At 34.1% G+C, this 19,410-nt stretch overlaps 1 protein-coding gene across 1 annotated transcript in view; it reads right to left on the bottom strand.

Annotated features, from left to right (window-relative positions):
- The window catches only part of ASCC3 (activating signal cointegrator 1 complex subunit 3), a 255,062-nt gene that overhangs the window by 55,817 nt on the left and 179,835 nt on the right, over nucleotides 1-19,410 (bottom strand). The window contains exons 25-32 of the mRNA XM_008637741.2: nucleotides 17,542-17,762; nucleotides 16,079-16,164; nucleotides 14,452-14,618; nucleotides 14,163-14,308; nucleotides 13,934-14,054; nucleotides 11,754-11,896; nucleotides 1,875-2,012; nucleotides 1,650-1,770 (exon numbers count right to left, since the gene is read on the bottom strand). Of these exons, the coding sequence (XP_008635963.1) occupies nucleotides 1,650-1,770; nucleotides 1,875-2,012; nucleotides 11,754-11,896; nucleotides 13,934-14,054; nucleotides 14,163-14,308; nucleotides 14,452-14,618; nucleotides 16,079-16,164; nucleotides 17,542-17,762 (1,143 nt within the window). The remainder of the gene's footprint in view (nucleotides 1-1,649; nucleotides 1,771-1,874; nucleotides 2,013-11,753; nucleotides 11,897-13,933; nucleotides 14,055-14,162; nucleotides 14,309-14,451; nucleotides 14,619-16,078; nucleotides 16,165-17,541; nucleotides 17,763-19,410) is intronic.

Raw genomic sequence — 19,410 nt, forward strand, 5'->3', positions numbered from 1 at the left:
TATTGCTGCAGCAAAACTGTACTACCTATCCACAGAAGTTCCAGATGCATAAATATTCTCTAGAAAGTTAAAAATAAAAACGCTTTAGGCAAACCACACCACATGTTTCTTCATAAAATAAGGAATCTGCATTTGCTGTTGCAGTGCAGACAACAAAATCTGAATGCTTCCATCACAGATGGTGGTATTCCATCCACCCCCTCCCCTGCCCAAAGTCTTACTGAAAATTCAGGAATTGAACAACACCCAGTGTTAAAGTTACCTGAATTAAAAAAGGCAATAAAGAGTGAAAGTGTGAACTTTTACAACAGATTTCTAAACCAGCATAGTAAGTCTGCCCTGTTTATTGAGTATATATTTTAAATATATTATTTTCTCTATTACTGATTTCTGACAGTGCCACAGATTCAACATAAAATTTAAAACTTCCATTGATTTCTTTCCTCACCACTTTTCCTCATTCAGTAATAAAGCCAATCACCACCGTTCTTCCAGTCAGCGTGAGCACGATACTACTTTGCCGCAGAGACTGTTTTGACTAAGTCTACATCAGCCAAAGTCTGTCACAAAATACAAGTGTGCATGGCTAAGATCCCAGGTCAGACCAGAATCTTTGAACAAGAGAGTTGGTCTGGAAATTGATCCCAAGTTTCCTGCAGAGCACTAACCACTAAATTAAGCTCTATGATGGGTTACTTGGAGAAGTAACCCCTGTAGTATTTTCAGTTTGAGCTTTTTTACATTACTAAACTTCTCTTGCTGAAAAGACAGTGCATGGCTAAAAAGGTGCAAGCTCTCTATTTACCTAACAAATACAATTTAGATTGTCCTTAGATGTACACATCACTAGCGTAATATAGGAATATTTAATAATAAACTTTCTCTTCTGAAAAGAGAAAGGGAAAACAGAACAGGAAACCTGGAATAAATTTAGCTTGTCCTCATTCTTCAAACTTAGTACCATCCAGACAAATATTCTCCCTGTCTGAACTCTGAAAATGTTCTTCCATAGTTCACTTTCTTAAGCTGGTTGAAAACACTGGAGAACAGTTTATGAAAACTGGAGTTTACCGGAGCCAGAAAGCAACGAAAGCCTGTGTCAAGCTAAAAATTCAAATATTTATTTTAGCTGCTTATTTCTGAAGTTTCCCTTATATGACTGAAGATACCAGGCCAGTTAAGGTTTTCAGTTTACTACCAAGTGACTATGTATACATTTTATTTTCTCATACATGTGTGATTCAACTGTTGCATTTCAAATCATGGCAAAGTCTACTGTTAAAAATTTGTTTCTCTTTAGAAAAGGTTTAAAAAATGAAAAAAAAAATTCATGTTTGAAAAGTTCCTTTTATACAATTAACTAGTTAACTAGATATGGCTTTATATTGTCTCTTTAATTGTTTAATTTCTAATTTGGGTGATACACATTAAAGGAATTTAGCATGAAAAAAGATTTGCAAAACAGAAACATTTTCATTATTGCATAAAATCTTAAGAGTTGTCTTACAACTTGCATTAAACAAAGAAACCTCATGTCTCCTAGTTTTTCTCCAAATTCAGTAGTGATCAGTTACTAAATAATTCAGATCATTTGCATATGCTTGAAATACATTTCAGCATATGAACATTTCCATAATTTATGTAAGTACCTGTAATGGGATAATCCACGTAACGCCTTGTTTTTCCATCATAGTATTCTGTTCCTTTAACAATTACTAAATGAGCTGGAAAATTTACACCCCAAGCTAATGTGCTTGTGGCAATAAGAACCTAAGACAAAAAGAAAGATTAATGAGGTATATGTAACAAAAAGCCAACTTTTAAAATTCCATGTAAAACTCATTACATCAGGATTCAAAAAGAACACAAGGTACCTGGATTTTGCAGTTCACAAACAATTCTTCCACAGTTTTCCTGTCTCTTTCATGCAGACCTGCATGGTGCATGCCTATTCCAAAAGCAAGTGTCAGCTTCAGATTTGAATCTCTAACTGTGACTATGATGTCATTCATCTGTAATAGAAAGAACAATTGCTTGTTTTAAAACATATTACTCAGAATTTTTAAACTTTTAGGTTTCTTATATTTATTTTTTTATTTTTGTAGCAATGATAATTTGCTCAGTGCCATTTATACAAACAGGAAAACAGAACCTTCTTCAGTCTCTGAAAAGACTGGTTTTGTCTAAAAAAATAAAACTATATTAACCATAGGGGTGGAATACAAAATGCACATTACTTTATTGACATGCTAAGTAACGCAGACAAGCAAATGAAAATGCTGAAAATATCTTGACAGGTCTGGCAAATACTGTGCATTCTGTTCTGTGTTTGTTTAATGCAATCCCTAGTATCAAAGGGGTTAGAACTGGTATAAAAACATAGCAAATCCCTGCAACCAGTAACATAGTAACAGTCATGAAAAATAAATTTGGCTCTCTCTAATGCCTTTGAACAGATAGACATTTCCTCAGTTTGATAATTTTGCAATTATTATTCATCAAGAAAGCTTCCTATTCACATGCTGAAATGCAAATTAATTAAAAATTTTTTTTTGAATGTGAGGTTGTAATTTATGGTCTCAAACCCTGTAGTGAAATTCAACATCTATTAAGTGTGTTCATTTAAAACTTTTAGAAGTCCAGATAAAAAGCTATTTTTATTACTAATTTTTTCAAATCTGATGTCAATGACTTCTTGGAATAATTTTCACCACTATCATTTTAACCTTCTTGCCTACGTTTTCAAGTCATAAATTTGATAACCAGCTTATTTATTTTTGTAGATGACCTCTGTGAAAAACCTCTTAGGAATAGCAAACAAAACTGTCTTGTTAAGTGATTCTACCCTTCAAAACTATTTTTATTTTTTTATTTCTAAGGTAATTTATTATTTTATGTGATTTTAATATAATTATAGCCAGGAACTTTAAAATTTATGCTCTTATTAGTGGTTTCCTGGTGCCACCAGCAGTGGCATGATGATATTGCATACTTAGGCCAGCATCATTCATGGTTGTGGGAGGTATAGCAAGGTTAGAGAAAAAAATAGTAGTGCAGAACAAATTAGTCAGGGTAACTGAATAATTTGGACATAGTGTTCAGCCTCATCTCAGACTGAGTTCTCCAAAATACAGAGGTATGACTACAGTCATGTCCTCATTTCTACTTAGGACTCTTCTGATGTTCAAAATTGTAACCTCTCTAAATACTTCCTGCGTTTCATAATTCTCAGACCTTAATGTGAACAGAATGATTCACTTATCTAAACTCAAGCAACTTGTTTAACTACTATAAAAAGAATCCTTAAAAGGTACGAAAAATCCACAGAACATAACAGTCCATATTGAGGATTTTAAAACAAACAAACAGACCAACCAACAAACAATAAAGATTTTGTAAATCAATCAATTTTGTCAGGAAGAGCAATTGCAAAGCATTTTAAAAGTCTATTTGTTAAACTAACCTTGACTAACAGAACCACAGTAACAGAGAATCCAATTAAAAAAAAATGTTCAAGTTTTGATAGATCAATCAATTTAATCTGTCAATGGAAGCTCCTAAACTTGTTTTCCCCTCACAACGCAGTTGTGTGGATGTTCCTGGGAGTTTCCTATACTATAAGACATGGAAGACGTGGAAGGTTTGTTGTATAAACTGATCTAGCATGTATAAAAGAGAAGGGCGCTTACAGAAGAAAAGAGTGAAAGGGTCTATAAAACACTGAAGAGAAAGGGAGCAGAAAGAAAAAGCCCAATGCATTGAGAAGAAAAGAGGGGATAAGTCCATTTAGGAAAGGGAAGCAAGAAGAGGGGTAGATTAGTCGAAGATAGTAAAGAGCTGAATGAAAGGAGGATATGTTAAAGGATAAAGTTTATCTATCTAGATACAATCAGCAAACCCTTGATTTCTTTAGTCAACATGTAGACATGTGACTGCAGTGTGGACAAAATGAATTATGACCCATCTTAAAGGGTTTTTCTTCTAAGACTAAAAAATATCTGGATAAGATGGGAACACACATACTGTTTTCTCTACAATTATGACCATCAACATACAATACTAAAAATATTATCAAACCTACTAATGATTTTTTTACTATGGGTTTATTAATTCGTACTAGTACTGCAGAGGGTCCTTATGCCTACGTACACACTTTGAGAAATAACAGCTATATGTGTATATTTAATAGGAAACTAAGATGAAAAAAGTAGAAAACAAAATTGGCAAATATGTGAAAAATAAACAAAAAAATGCATTTACATTTTAGTTTCTGCATTCAAGAATTGACAAAAGAAATTACATTGCAAAAACATTTATTTCATTATTCACATCAAAAGAACATGATATTGGGAAAATAATGCATCTAAATCCCCTTTTCCTCTAGAACAGTACAGTGATCAAATTAGCTGATTGGGATTAGTCTATAGCCATTAGACTGCTCCTTCAGCACACGCCGTTTTACACTGGGAGCACTTCCAGCACACGACCTGAGCTAAACCTTTCTGCCATTGAGTTGCCAGCATAAAACGTCCTAAATTCACACCGCTGGGAATTTATTCAAAGATGTTCTTCTTGCTTTTACAATCAGCGGTGGTTATTTTTTTTCCCCTCTGACTTGTATTAGAGCGGCGGCCTGTGGTGCTGTTAGTCATACCTGCAAAGCAGTGTAATTTACCACAGGAAAACGAAAGAACCCTTAGCAGGAGCACTGGTGCATTTACTGCTATCCTGTCATTTTAGCAGCAGGGAATCCTAGTCATTTTTAGCTGACCCCTTACTTTCACATAAATCACTGTAATAAACATAACTGTTTTACCCATAGGCACAATCCAAGGCTTAAAATTCTCATGACAATTTATTTAAAAATATAACTCCCTTATGTCAGTGTAGTGTAAGAATATTATAACTTTCTATTAAGAAATAATGGCACAATTAATAGGTTCATTAACCAGAAACAGACACAGCACTGTGACTATAAAACAAATCTAACATTTCTGCAGTTATGACTCAATTACTATTTATCTTTCTGAAAACAACTGTAATGTTGTTTTACTCACAGAAGGATAAATGAAATATGTTTTATCTTAAGAACAGAAAAAAGTATATTAAAATAATATAAGGAAATATGCATCCCACTGGCATTAAAAAACCCTGTACAACACCAATGCAGGGAACTTAATGCCAGGAGGGATTTTTCCCTGGACTCATAGACGGGCAAGATCAGGCCCATGCTGAAAGGTTTTGCTATCCTTCATAGGTTTTTTTTGATGAACAAAGAAAAATATCTCCTGAAAACCAATTTGGAAATCTTGTAGCATCGTAAAATATTTATTCTAAAAAATAAACTTTATTTCTACATTTTCTCTTCTAATTTCTGAACAAACTCGATTTTTCTCAAACTACTAAGTAGTCATTTTCTTTGTTCCTGCACATATGTAAACTGTTGAACCATTTACTTAAAGCTAATAGAACTTTTTTTTAATATTTTAAATTTATTATACTTAAAAAGCTTTTGTAGAAAGATAGGATTCCATTTAAGCAGATACATTACCCTGTGCCTGAAATACATTCCAGTCAGAGTATAATTCAGCAAGTTGATGACAATGCTGGCTCCAAAAGAAAGGAGGAGACCAGATTGGACAAGAATGAGCTAACAGATTGTGCAGCCCAATTCTGTCCCTTTGAGTGTGATATATTGTTTCAAGATGCTAAAACCCCATACTTTCTCAAAGCGTATCTGTTGTGCTGGTTTTCCCATTTTCACAGAATCCTCATTATTAGTACTCTCTACTCTTTTCAAAGCACGTCAGACTCAGACCATATGCCACTGAATAATGCTTATCAATTGTCTAAAATGCCCAATAGAAGAAAGATCTGCCAAACAAAAGAATCGTGAAAGTTATGAAGTCTTTTACAAAAATAATTACATATTTCACATCTGCTACAGATGTTAAGTGAAATAAAAACATCTCCTTGTTATAACTAAATGGTAATTTTTATGACACACTTTTGTGTCATAAAACCAACGTCTTGTAGAAGGAAGCTGAACTTCTATAATGAGTGAAACACTTAGAAATCATTCTTGGGTACCCTACTGATCTTTAAAAGCAGAAAAAATAAACATCTTACAAAATTATTTTTGATGAAAAGTTGGCTTATACTTCAGAACTATCCCACACAGAACAAGATGCCTAAAACAACTCAAATAAGATTATTCAAAGAACATTTTCAAATGTGGTTTAAACAGTTAAAATATATTATTAAATCATATTTAACAATACATAATAATACATTAAACTATAATAATATATTAAAACATTTAAAAAGACACATTTAAATGACAGCAATATACCTGTTCATGACACAGACCAGTGTCATGACACAGACCACTTCTATTCCTGTTTTATAGCACAACATTATCTCAAAATATTAACATGGATATAATAGGTTCTTTGATTTAAAGGTTAGTGAAGGAAAAACCATCTTTTGTCTTTCCAAGAATTCTTAGGACTTTTTTGTTGGCTTTGGGCTCTTTTGTTAACAATGTAAACCAGAACTATTGGTAAAATTTCATTCACTTTCATGCATATGTCTATGGGTATTTCCACATAATGTACAAACACATACGAACTAATCCAGAATTAGTGCACAGATGTTTATACACTCACACATCTAAAAGGGTAAAATCAGGATGGGTCTGATTCGTTCTTTTGCAGTCAATGAATGTCCTTCATTCAAGGGCCCTTGAATTCGGTGGCGGCAAACTATTGCCTGATATGGATGCTATTGAATATTACTGTAGGTATGTTTGTGCTAAAGGATATTAGTTATTTCTAGAGGTTTCATAAAGAACAGTCTTAACAAGATGCAGATGGTAAAATGATGCACAAAGCAGAATGCAAAAACCATTGTGGTTAAAGTTAAAACTATGTACACTGGTACATGTCTTCTCCCTCCTTGCACTGTAAACAGAAAAAAAATAAATAAATCCAAGTATCTGGACAGGGAATAAATTTTTAAAGAAACCCCACCAAACAAATAAGAAAACACCCTGCTTGTCTGCTGGTGAGTACTGCATTCTAACTTCAAACAATAAACCATAAATACTGCTTTTGTACTTTTGTTTTAGGTTAAAAACAAAAAGCTGTAAAAACATTAGAGAAAAATAAATAAACTGAAAACTTGATTCTAATAAATTAAGTTGTAAAAAGATTGCAACATTTTCTGCCACCACAGACGTAGATGCAATTTCTGACAGAGAAGGACTTGTCCCTCTTTAATCAGCTCCTAATGTAGAACAGTATAACTGATCTTACACAAGCTGACCATCAGAAACTGGTCACACTGTCTGTTTCCAAAAGGATAATCTGAGCTATCTTCCCTTTTAACAAGATAAGTAATGGGCCACAAGCTTGAACATGACAGTCCTGGCTGACAAGACCAAATTAGAATTTTAGCTGGGAAGTGTGTATTTAAAAATCCTCTAATGGTTATACAAAAAACCCAGGGTAAGCATAACATTTTCTTTTTTCATGGGCACGTTGGCATCAAAGAACAAGAAAAAGAAACGAAGAACCACTCTATTTACAGATGTAGTCTCCACTTTGAGATGCACTGTCCATTCACATTTCTGTCATGATGCACCTGTGCCTCAAAAGTATAACCAGGACAATCTTTACAGAGTGGTATCTAATGAAGAGTCCTTGCTATTATTGCAGAAGGCAAGGAAGACAGCTTCTGCTGCTGCTTCTTCACTCTTCAGTGAAAAATAAACTCAGTCTTGGGGCATATTGTAAGAGAGATAGAGAGCTCATTTTGGAATGTGTATGGACAATGCACCTTACAGAACAATTAAAAAACATTTCTAAGACTCTAAAGGTAACTACTCTTTCTTTTCCTAGAGACTGCCCACTCATACTCTGGGAAAACTGTAGCAGTCTTGCTTAAATCCTGGAGAATATCTGCATGTGTAATTGGAAAATGTAGGGGTGAGCTTTAAAGCATCAGCTACAAATCCTGGTAAGAAGGGTATTTCAAACATCATTGGAGGCATCCTTGGTCAGACAAAAGTAATGTAATACATGAGGTCTTTGAGTGGCCATTTCTTCACAAAAAGCATGCACACAGCCTGAAACTTAGTTGGATAGAATCTATTAAGCAAATTTAACTATTGTAGTGCCGCAACAGGTCCAGCAGAACTTCAAAACAGAGCATTATTAGAAACAGCAATTTTCATTAAGTACTGGCCAGTTTTATGAAGACTGATTGCTGTTTCAGCTTTCTGCATACCTTTCAGCTTTCTGAATGCTGTAATGGGTATGAGCCAAAACTTGCACATTAGACATGAAATTCAAGTGTCCAGGAACAACCATTCCCAAAACCTAATGGAGCTGCCTATAACATACATATTTTTCAGAAGATGCATGTATAAGAAAATTCCTTCTTGACTAACTTCAGTTGCACCTGTTAGATAATGACTCCTATGAGGGAAAGAACATCTTGTATGATTCCTCCATGATCCAGGCAGGCTGTTACCTATGTTGGTGGCAACAGTTGAAGGGTTGTTTCTGTATGTCACATATAGATACAAATATGTATTCTAGAAGGTTCATGCAAGTTCATGTCATTTGACATATAACTGATTGATACATTGCCTGAATTTGGTAATTGGAGCTGGGTGGCAAAAACAGAGGTAGATTTGCCTGTTACCTGAGAGTACTGTGAAAAGCAGTCTGGTAGACTGTGAACAGAATCATTCATCACAAGCTTCAAACAAGAGCCTGTTTTACCACCACAGGGAGAATCTCTACAGAGAAGATTAGGGAAGCTAAGATGATGGCATAGCTGATAAAAAAAGGTCCAGTATTGGTAACAATGACATTAACAAAGACCCAGTACTGGTCTCTGCTGTATTCCAATCTCTTCCCCACAAGGCCTGAATCTCTCTGATACCATCACAAAGAGTAACAAAGAAAAAAACACTTTTAATGGCTGTAAGAATCTGTCTCTACCTCAACATCAGCCCTTTAGAAGCTATTATGGATGGCACTGTTTTACAACACTTCAAGAAGCCTTATGAAATCTACTCACTGGGAAGCTAACATAAACAGACGAGCTTTTAGCCATCATGTAGCAAACGCAATTGCACCATTAAACAAAACTTGTGAGTTCTCAAAGGAATCTTATGTCAGCCAAAATTAATATTATACAAATAAGGCCGACTGAAGAAAAATGCCATGGTCTGCTGTACAGCTTGCTAACTTTGTATACACCCATGAAAAATCTCATATATCTCAAAATACTTCAGAGTTAAGAATTATGACTATTTTGAAAGTAAAGTAATTTTTCTGTAAGTCCCCCTAAAGGAACAGTGGTTGGCAAAAAAAAACAAACGTGAAAAACTGACAGGAAAAAAAAGTTGTTGTTTAAAAGGCAACAACAATTTAATTCTTCTAACTGGTCCATTTTAATCCCATACGGAATTGAGAAACACTTGAAATTTTGGACAAGGGTTTAAGACATGGAATACCTACTATAAAGTATTTGCTAGTTCTACTTTTCAAACTTGAAAACATTAAAGCAATCTGGGGAGAATTTTGTCTATTTCACCTAGTCAAAGCCTGACCCTAATGTTACTTGAGATTAAATTTTTTAAATTAAAAACCCCCTAAATTATGATTAGGGTTTATTATTATTAAAAAATTAGGCAGGATATACACTATGTATGTAGCACTACTAGAGCCTTGTCCTTTCCTTCAATGTCAAATGAAACTCAGGCTAATCATGCTCATTTAAAACACAAAACTACAAACTAGTCCCATAATTACCCAAAGAAATGTCCACTTGAAATTGTGGGTACTTCAAACAGAATTGTGTTCTGCATAATAGTGGTAAGATATAACAACTTAGAACTTAATCCTCAGTCTTTTACATTTACGTAATCAGACCTGAGTAACTTGGTAGGTATCTCATGCTCCAAACATTCAGCTTATTAATTCAAATATAAATCATATGCAAATGTTATTAAACTAATAAATGCAAAGTCTGCTTGTCCTTGTTGGCTCCTATTTCAAAACCTTCAGAGGCTTATTCTGAAACATGAAATTCAAAGACTCCTAATAGAAAACCCTTTTCCAGCAAGTGAAGAAGCTTCAGTTAAGTTCTTTTTGGAATAGCAGTGGCTCCCAGGACATGGGGAAACTATTCATAATAATGCAAGTCATTTAGGGCAAGTTGCCCAGTGCATATTCGAATTGTAGGTGAGATTACTACAGTAAACCAGCACAAGGTACTAGAGTATTCTACTAAGTAATAATAACTTGGATATGAGATGTTTCTATTAAGTTCAAGAAAACATTAAATAGAGGTTCTACAGCTAGAAAAGCACCATCAAGTTAAGATACACTTTAGCAGTAATAGTTTATCAACCAAGACAGCCATTTTCTATTTTAAAATCCATCCAAAACAGGAAGGATAAAGATGTTATGCTTTATCTCTGAAAAATCACATTTTATTTTTTGGCAAAGAGCAAATAAACACAAACAATATAATGTAGAAATCTACAGTTTTTCGCATATAATATTTACAATTGTATAACCATTGATAAAACTGTTTATATATAAATATTCATACAGTATTCAACTATTCAACTTGGATTTTATGTTTGTGATTCCTGCATTTTGCTTTGTTTTGGCCCTAAATTATCACAGAAATTCCTAGTAGAAGATCTGCAACAATTAGAAAAAGCTAGTTTCCAAAATCTAGAAAATCTGAATATCAACCAAAAAAAACCTGTTTTGCAGCAGTGATACACTATAATCAGGACCATTAGTGCAGAAGGAAATAAATAATACTGTATTCAGAGCAGGTGCCAAACTGAGTGAATTAAATATAATCTGAATCTGATATACAGTTTGAAGAATGCAGATAAAAGAGAATATTGAATGGTTGTTTATTATTTAGCCATCATTCACGTTTTGAAGTAAACAAAAGAAGATTTAAAAAAAAATAGAAGAAAATGTAATTAAAGATTATATTGCTTGAAAAAGAATAAAAAAAAGCCTTTACTCTAGCACTGTTTAACATCTAAGTGTTTGACTTTGCAATCTTTACATTCTTAAAACAAAGATATTGGCTTTCGTTACTTTTTTTATATCATTGATTTATTTCCTTAATATGCAAGACTGAACCATTGCTAAATGATTGGTTCTGCAGTATATCTATCTATCTATGAATATCGATGGATGCACGTATATACATAGGTACATATAATCACACAGATATATATGCATATACATATACAAAATGCATCTCATGAGAAGGATGATTTTTCTCCTAAAACACTGAAAGAGACTTGGTTTAGATTTCAGCTCAACATCTATATGTCACAGATGTCCAGCTGTAAACTTTAGAGAGCACTAGCCCTCTTTCTTTTAGTCTTTGTCTTATCTTGGTATCAAAGACTTGCACCATGTGATATATGTTGTCTGGGACCATGGAACTAGCATTAATAAGAGATATGCAGGAAAAAACAAAGATAAAAGAGTTTGTGTTCTGAAGTTCCGCTCTTGCACAGACGCTTCTATAGCCTTAATGTTGACACTACTTTTAATACATAAGGAAATTTAGCATATGCACAACTCTTTCAAGATCTACCCTCAAACGGCTCTTTTGTTTTAGATCATTTATTTTTTTCAAACAAACATCAATAAAATAGAAGCAAAACACAAATAAGGAAGGTGAAATGATTCTACCTCTCTTTCATCCATCTTCAGCCATTGTTTGGGATCATCCTCTGTGGCTAGGAAAGCGATGAGATCTAAGGCAGTAAGCCTTGTCTGACGTCTGGATGACACAAAAATAAGAACAGGCTTGGCTGGAGAATGACTCCGAATTGCTGTTGAGCAAAACAGAATTTGAGAATTAGACCCTTTAATGACAAAAATTAGGGTTTCTCCTTGCAATCCCATGACAGCTGATAGACCACTCTGCAGATGACATACAGGTATGTCTGCTGAGTCTATTCTGCTGGATGGATAATGGATACAACTGAGGTGAGAATACACCACCTCTGAACCAAAGACCATAAAACTATGCTTAGCTGAGTCTCAGTCGATTTTCCCTGCTACTTCAGTGATCACTAAGCTAATTAAGAGAACCAGTTATGAAAAAAACCCAACAAAACACTACAAAACCTAGACGAGCTTTCTAGACTTCAAGCTTGAGAAATTCTCTATCTCAGCCTAATAAGTATGTTAATGTTTTTTCTACACTATTGTCTCAGACTAAGTGCCATGAAGGTCTAAAATTTGCTGTCTGTCTGACCCAGAGCTCAAACTGCATCAACTCATGTCAGCCTATGAAGGACCACTTCAATCTACCAATATCAGAAAAGGTAAAAAAAGTAGAAAGTGACTTTTCAATAGCTGCTGTGGAAGTGGGCATTACAGTACAAGAGAACTTTGTTTCTGTGTTTACTAATTAGTCTGATCTATTTAAACCAATGACGATATATTTAAACCAGTTATGTTTTAGGACTTTTTTAAAAAGCATTTTCTTGCTCAGCCAATCTTTGAAAAATTTCAGCTTGCAGTGAAATTGTTATGGACTCAGGAATAAGTATTCCCATGAAAATGCTAAAATAACCTTGACTGTATCATGTCAAACAAGTGGGGAACAGAGTGTGCAATAAATCATATTTATAGAGATTTTCTAACTTCAACAAGCACTAGAAGTATATATATATATATAGTACTATATATATATAGTATATATTCTAGGTGTACCTAGAATTTCAAATATTCTCTCTAAACCACTTATAAATCTGTTTGTGTGTTTTCTCATGTAATTCTCATTCAAGCAATTAAATTTATGTATTGTTAATTTCTGAAAACTATTTCATACTGCCCACCAGCACATATTATTCCCCAGTTCCTGAATACTACCCAGCATGTGCTCCTGCATATACACGCGCGATGCAGTTGGGAAATTACTGAAATAGGATAATTCATGTGTATTTATATCTTACAACTACATATACCAATATATCTATATATTTTAAAAGCCCAACATCTAATGGATTTTTGTTGCTTCAGGAACAGGTGTGGCAGCACAGCCCAAGACAGATTTATTGTTCATTAGTGTTTTTGTACAATGCTCTTGTGGAGGTGTAAATAATCCGAGCTGTCAAGATTGGTCTCTAGTCCACAATCAATACTTTGCTTCTGTCATAAGGCTAATTAAAGCAGCTAAAAAGTCCCCTCGCAAATGTCACCTCACAATCAACAGCAGTTCAGATTACAAAATTTATTTTGGAGGTTATTTTTAATTGATATAATAAATATTCCTTATGTAACGAAAACAAAACATGTTCAAATAAAATACAAGAGAGTTTTTCTTAAGTCTATACTGCTTGCCAGCTTGGTTAAGAATAAAAAATTGGAAACAGAAGCAAATCTGGATGCACTACAAATTTTGAATTTTATGGTTATTGCTTTGAAACTAGAATCATAGGAGGTTAGCCTGACTTGCAACTTCTGTTCTGTTTTAATGCTTACATGCAGTGGTCCATATGAAAATACCTCAGCAGATTAATAGTATGAATGGTTTTATTGCTTTCTAAATTTCAAATATTTTTACACAAATATTTCTTTCTGGTGTCAAACACTAAGAGAAAACACATTTTATTTCCCCTTTGCTAACACTAATTTTATTCTTCTGTTCTAAATACATTACATTCCTCTGTTACATGTTGCATTTGCAGCACACTTTATGTTTCAGACAAATAGCTTTGGGCCATTAGCAGAGCAGATTCCCCCAATACATGCCAAGAGTACATACAGTAACACATGTTGCAAACGTGCTGCAAATAACTGTGTAAAGTCCCTTTTTCTTTTACAGAAAGAAGGAGAGGGTCTAGGAGCTCGCTGCTTACCCTGAAAAGCAGGTTTGTTCATGCTGGCCATGCGAGGACAGTAATGCTGGCCAGGGAAGCCCTGAATGTGCACCTCCAGAGGAACTGGGCGCACTGACGGTCGGAAGTTGAACAGACCCATCTACAAGAGAACATTTTTTTCAAGTTTAACCTTGAATTATCTTATCAATTGCTATTTTGTTTTGCTGCAGGACAAATACATATCCATTTTCTAAAACTTTTTTCATACCTGATTAATATTTAGCCAGTCAGCAAGGTCTCTGGCATTTGCTAAAGCAGTGGACAAACCAACTACTCTTACAGGCTTCTCTGTGTGAGATGAGATAAAGTTTGTTCGAGACACAATGACTTCCAATACTGGGCCTCTCTCATCCCCTAGTAAATGAAAAGTCAATTGAAAAACAGAGAAGAAGAAAAGGTTCAGATATCAAAAAGTATATTCACATCATAAGTAACAGCACACTCCTTTAGCAATCAATTAGCAATGATTCTGATCAAAAGCAGCGAAACATGCTCACCTAGAAGATGGATCTCATCTATGATAAGAATGGCAACCTTCTGAACATAGCTTCTGTTCTGCCAGCTTCTGCTGACACCATCCCACTTCTCTGGGGTAGTAACAATCAGGTCAGCTTGGGCAATAGCTCTCATATCAGGAGTCACATCTCCTGTCAACTCTACAACCCTGTAATCAAGAAGGACAGTGGCTTGGCTTTACAAAGCTTTAAAACATCTTAATGTTCAAATATTTACTCCTTAACTTAAATTCTTAAAAGAGGAAAGAAACAAAATTAAGCAAAGTAATTTTGCATCTTGTCAAACACCTTTAACAGGATTTTCAAAGTTGTTTTAAGTAAATAAACCTGTCTCTTTGTTCCCCTAGTAAACACCATATAAATACCAAATACATTCCTTAGCAAAATCATATAAAAAGAAGAGGACAAATATGAGTCCCAACCAATGGTTAGTTGACCAAAATGAAGATAACATAATACTGGTATGATGTAATGTGAATCATAACACCCTATCATAGACAGGATGAAAGCTTTCATGGAGGCTACCACGTTGCTGCCTGCTGTTCTGTATGGATCTCTGGTTTGAATAATGAGGCTAAACTGCAGTGTGTATTGCATTTGCTGGTGAAGGTCCATTAAGGTGCAGAAATTAGCCTGAGATTACTTTTTGAAGAAGATTAGAAGAGTTTTTCCAATTGTTTGCAGCATTTGTGATGATCCATCATTTTAGATGGATGCATTACAATGGGTTTTTGACGTTTCAATGACACATTCTACATCCAGTTGAACCAGTTGAATCTAAATCTAATAAAAATTCCTCAAAGCAATCTGCATCTTCTGTTCAAAATTTCAGACACAAGTAATTGCAAATTTCAAGAAAGAAATATTACTATAAAATATTTTATCTCATTGCTGTGATAACAACAGGAATATTACTGGTAATTTCAGGTACACAGAAGAGCATCTCTTTCTCTTGTGGCATGCTTTGAGCTTAGCTTAGGAAAAAGGCTATATTTAGAAAAGGTGAAGGACCTAAATAACGCATCCTATGGATAAAAATTTTAATTCAGGAAACTATAATTTTGGAAAGCATCAACATGACTGATCTACCTTATAGATCATAAAGTAATGGCTGAACTCCAACACCTGGGATGATCAGCAGGAATTAATGTTACCAAGGAATAAAATTATATTAATTTATATATGAATGACATAGTATGACTATTATTATACAGTTCATGCAAGTCCTGTATGTTCCTTACAGCTAAGGTTTCTAACAAAAGCTTATTTTGACTTATATTTTCAATTTCCAAGGATACTGTGGACTGAAATCTGAGCTTTGTATTTTTTATACTGGCAAGCAATGAGAACAAAAATAGCTGGGTATCAAAGTGTATCCCTTTCTTAGGTTTGATTTTGATCTATCACTTTTGATCTATCATTTTTGATCTTAGTTTTGATATATCACTACAGTGATGATTGATAGAACTTTTCAAGTACTAGAAATTTGAAGGACAGTATAAAACCAAAACCCTTTTTGAAATACTCGTAAGTATTTTGAGATTTTATTCATACTTGATGAGCTGTTCTTTTGCTTCTCAATTCTCTGAATAGGTAAGGAGAAACATACTTTTTACCAAGCTTTTCTTCAATCCTAACTTTCCAGTCCTCAATCCTCTCACGGACGAGTGCTTTTAAGGGTGCAATATACACTGCCTACAAAAGAAAAGGCACAAAACTAAAAGTTAAACAAGAAACCTTTATTGAAGTGTACCTACAACACATAGTATTTGTGAGATTTGAACATACTCATAATTTATAAAATAAATAAGGTCTGAGTCCCTTAAATGACCTACAGCAGGATTATATTTAAAAGAGACATAATGCTTGAAATACTGTTTTGTTTCCTGAGCAATTAATAAGCAAATAAATTCAGATAAAAGAATAAATTCTTGAAGTATTCAGCACACCTTTTAAAATCAAAACCCAGTTGTGTAAATAATGGGGTTTTTTTGCCATGACTATAAAATCTGCATGTTAACATTCTGGAATAGAAATAATCTGAATTTCTAGCAAGCAATATCTTACCTGATTTCTATTTATGTCATTAAATTATTAAAACATGACCAATTAAATAAAAAAGCTGATTATTTTAAGCAAAATGTCACAATATTTTTCCCAAAGAAGCCTGCAGAGCAGAGGGGAATATGCTCAAATGTACAAACAGTATTTACTTATAGATTTATGGTTAAAAATTCTAAAGCTTTTGAACATGAAGAAACTGCTACATGAAGAATTCACATACATTCTTTAAAATATATAGCCAGGCTTACAGCTTTATTAAAACCTAAAAGATGCATTCCTGTGAGAACTGGCTATATTGTATGTCTCACAGATAAGTTGAAAGTGTATGAGTGACTTATTTACCTCCCTTGGACTAGCAAATTACATGAAGATATTTAAATTCAAAGATGATTAAGGAATTTATGTACACAATCTCTGTTAATAGAAAGGTTATACTTTTTAAAAATCTCCCAGTCAGATACAAATATCTTTTTGAAAGACTTTAAAGCTAAAACGTGGTTAACTAAGACAATATGGCTAAGTCAAGAAGCAGATATATATTCACTTTGAAAAGAAAACTCCAAAAGGTGAGTTGTTCAACTTTTAGGCAATTTAAAACACAGGGGCGAGCTGGAACAGAATATTTGCTTGTAGTAATTAACTGCACCTTATTTGTTTAAATAATAGAGAGACTGGGCTAGTTGTATTCACATGGAAGGGAACTAACAGCTATAAAACAGTACCACTGCTAGTAGAAGGAGATTAAAGCAGGATACACAGTTAAGTAAGGATGAAAAGGAAATCCAGCATGCCTGAATGCCATGTTTGTAGATTTAACTCTAGTTGTCAACTGATTAAAATAAATAGTTGAAGTAAAAGCGCAGTGTACCTAATGCAGTACCATTTTGTATCCATGCACATGCAAATTGGAGAAAGTAAAATTCAGTTCCCCATAGTTTTCTTCTAGGGTTTTCTATTGCTGAAAAAACACTCATAACAAAATGATTCTAGTAAACCTATTTTACAAACCTTTGATGTGGGATACTTGTTAAAAACTCTAAAGATGGCTAATTCAGCTGCAACAGTTTTTCCAGAACCTGTAGGCGCTCCAAGAAGAACATTGCAGTCTGTGTGATAAAGAGTATGAAATATCTGTGTCTGGATAGGGTTGAAGTGTGTGAATTTGTACAGGACTTCATATTCGCGATGTCCCAAGGCTGTGATAGGCAAAGGCTGAAGATCCAGAAGCTCTAAAACCACAAAATAATCGTAAGTGCATGACAAGAGATGCCATGACATGAAATAGCTTGTTATGAAGACAAATACACTAACCAGTAATCTAGTGGAAAACAATTTACACTGAAAAATGTTTTACTTAGTATCTCATATGACAGAGAGTACACATTTGGGTAATTGTTCACTTTGATGAAGAAAAATAAAAAAGTTGTTTTTATAGCTCTGAAATCTTTCTGCAAGTAATTTTTAAAGTACCCTGATAGCTGTGAATCAGTTATTTGCATATATTAATCTTTTTCTTATAGCTGTTTTCACCCACTTGTAGTAAGTTCTAAAATCACTGTGTTAGATCATATGTATGTCCAGCTTCTTATGATAACAAAATGTGGAGTATTTAAAGTTCAAGGGAAAAAAAGTCTATTGAAGAAGGAAGGATTCTTTGGAGTTTCCAAGTTGATGGAGTAATACAAATCAGATGAGTACAGCTAAATTTTGCATCTAATCCTTTAAATGTATAATTAAAGACATAATAAATAAACAAACAGCTTTTCAATATATAATTCTCAATATATCTTGAGGGCATCTGCTATCCAAATAATTAGAGATTGTGGAATTTGGAAGATGATATATATAACCAGATTGGATTTGGAATCCTACCAAATTAAGGAGACTGCAGTGATTCTGCTATACAGATGCTTGCTTTGAAGTTTGGGTTGGTTTTTTTTTTTGAGGCTGGAGGTCTCCTTGTCTTTTCAGGGTGCTTCACATTAAGGTATGATATGGGAGTCATAAAATCTACTGAGGCAATGATGCCTAATATTCTTCACATGCTTTTCACTGATACCTTATGGCTGTTTTATCATTCCCACAGAAACAGCAATTTCTTGGGTTCTGTTGAGGAGAAAGAAGGGTTTTTTTGCCTAGCAGAGCCTCTACGTACTTCATTGTTGAGTGGGAACCAGATGGGAATTGAAATCAATTACCATAAATCCTAGAGGCTCCATAACTGGTGATGTGTAAATATCTTTCTGTTTCTTCTGAATAGTAGTCAGTGATCAGTCAATTAGATAAAAAGGTTACACATGCTTTTCCAGACAGTGTAGGTACAGTATAACAATAGCTAAACACTTCACAAACACATGTGAATTTATGCATGCCAAAGGACAACACCGTATGAGAACTGTGCATTTCTGAAGGCACTCACTTAACAGACTGCTAGATGAGCCAAATGTAATTACAGTGGAAAGGTTTTACAATGACATCAGGCCCAATGAATGTATAAAGCAATTTATGTATCCAGAAAAAACGAAGAAAAACACAAACATATGCTTCTGTGCCAAGTGTTAAAAAAGGAGGGGGAGGGGAAGGCCACAACTTGATGAGAGGAAATGTGATGTTCAGTGCTGTAACAGTACTTGATATGAAAAATGTATCTCAGCAAAAACAGTAAAATGTTTCATATTTTCAAAATTTTAGCATTGTTTTTTCTTTGCTGAATGCCATTCATAAGACAGTCTAGGATTATTTGTAACCAGTCCAGAAGAAAATTAATGCTTGCAAGCACTAAGCTAAGACATACCGTAACACAGAGATTTGCTTAGTTTTATATGACAGGTTCAGTTTTCTTATGGTTTATAGAGAACCTGGAGTAACTCAAAGGCT

Source organism: Corvus brachyrhynchos, unplaced genomic scaffold (genome assembly GCF_000691975.1).
Source record: "Corvus brachyrhynchos isolate BGI_N302 unplaced genomic scaffold, ASM69197v1 scaffold14, whole genome shotgun sequence".
In the NCBI taxonomy this organism is placed as follows: domain Eukaryota; kingdom Metazoa; phylum Chordata; class Aves; order Passeriformes; family Corvidae; genus Corvus; species Corvus brachyrhynchos.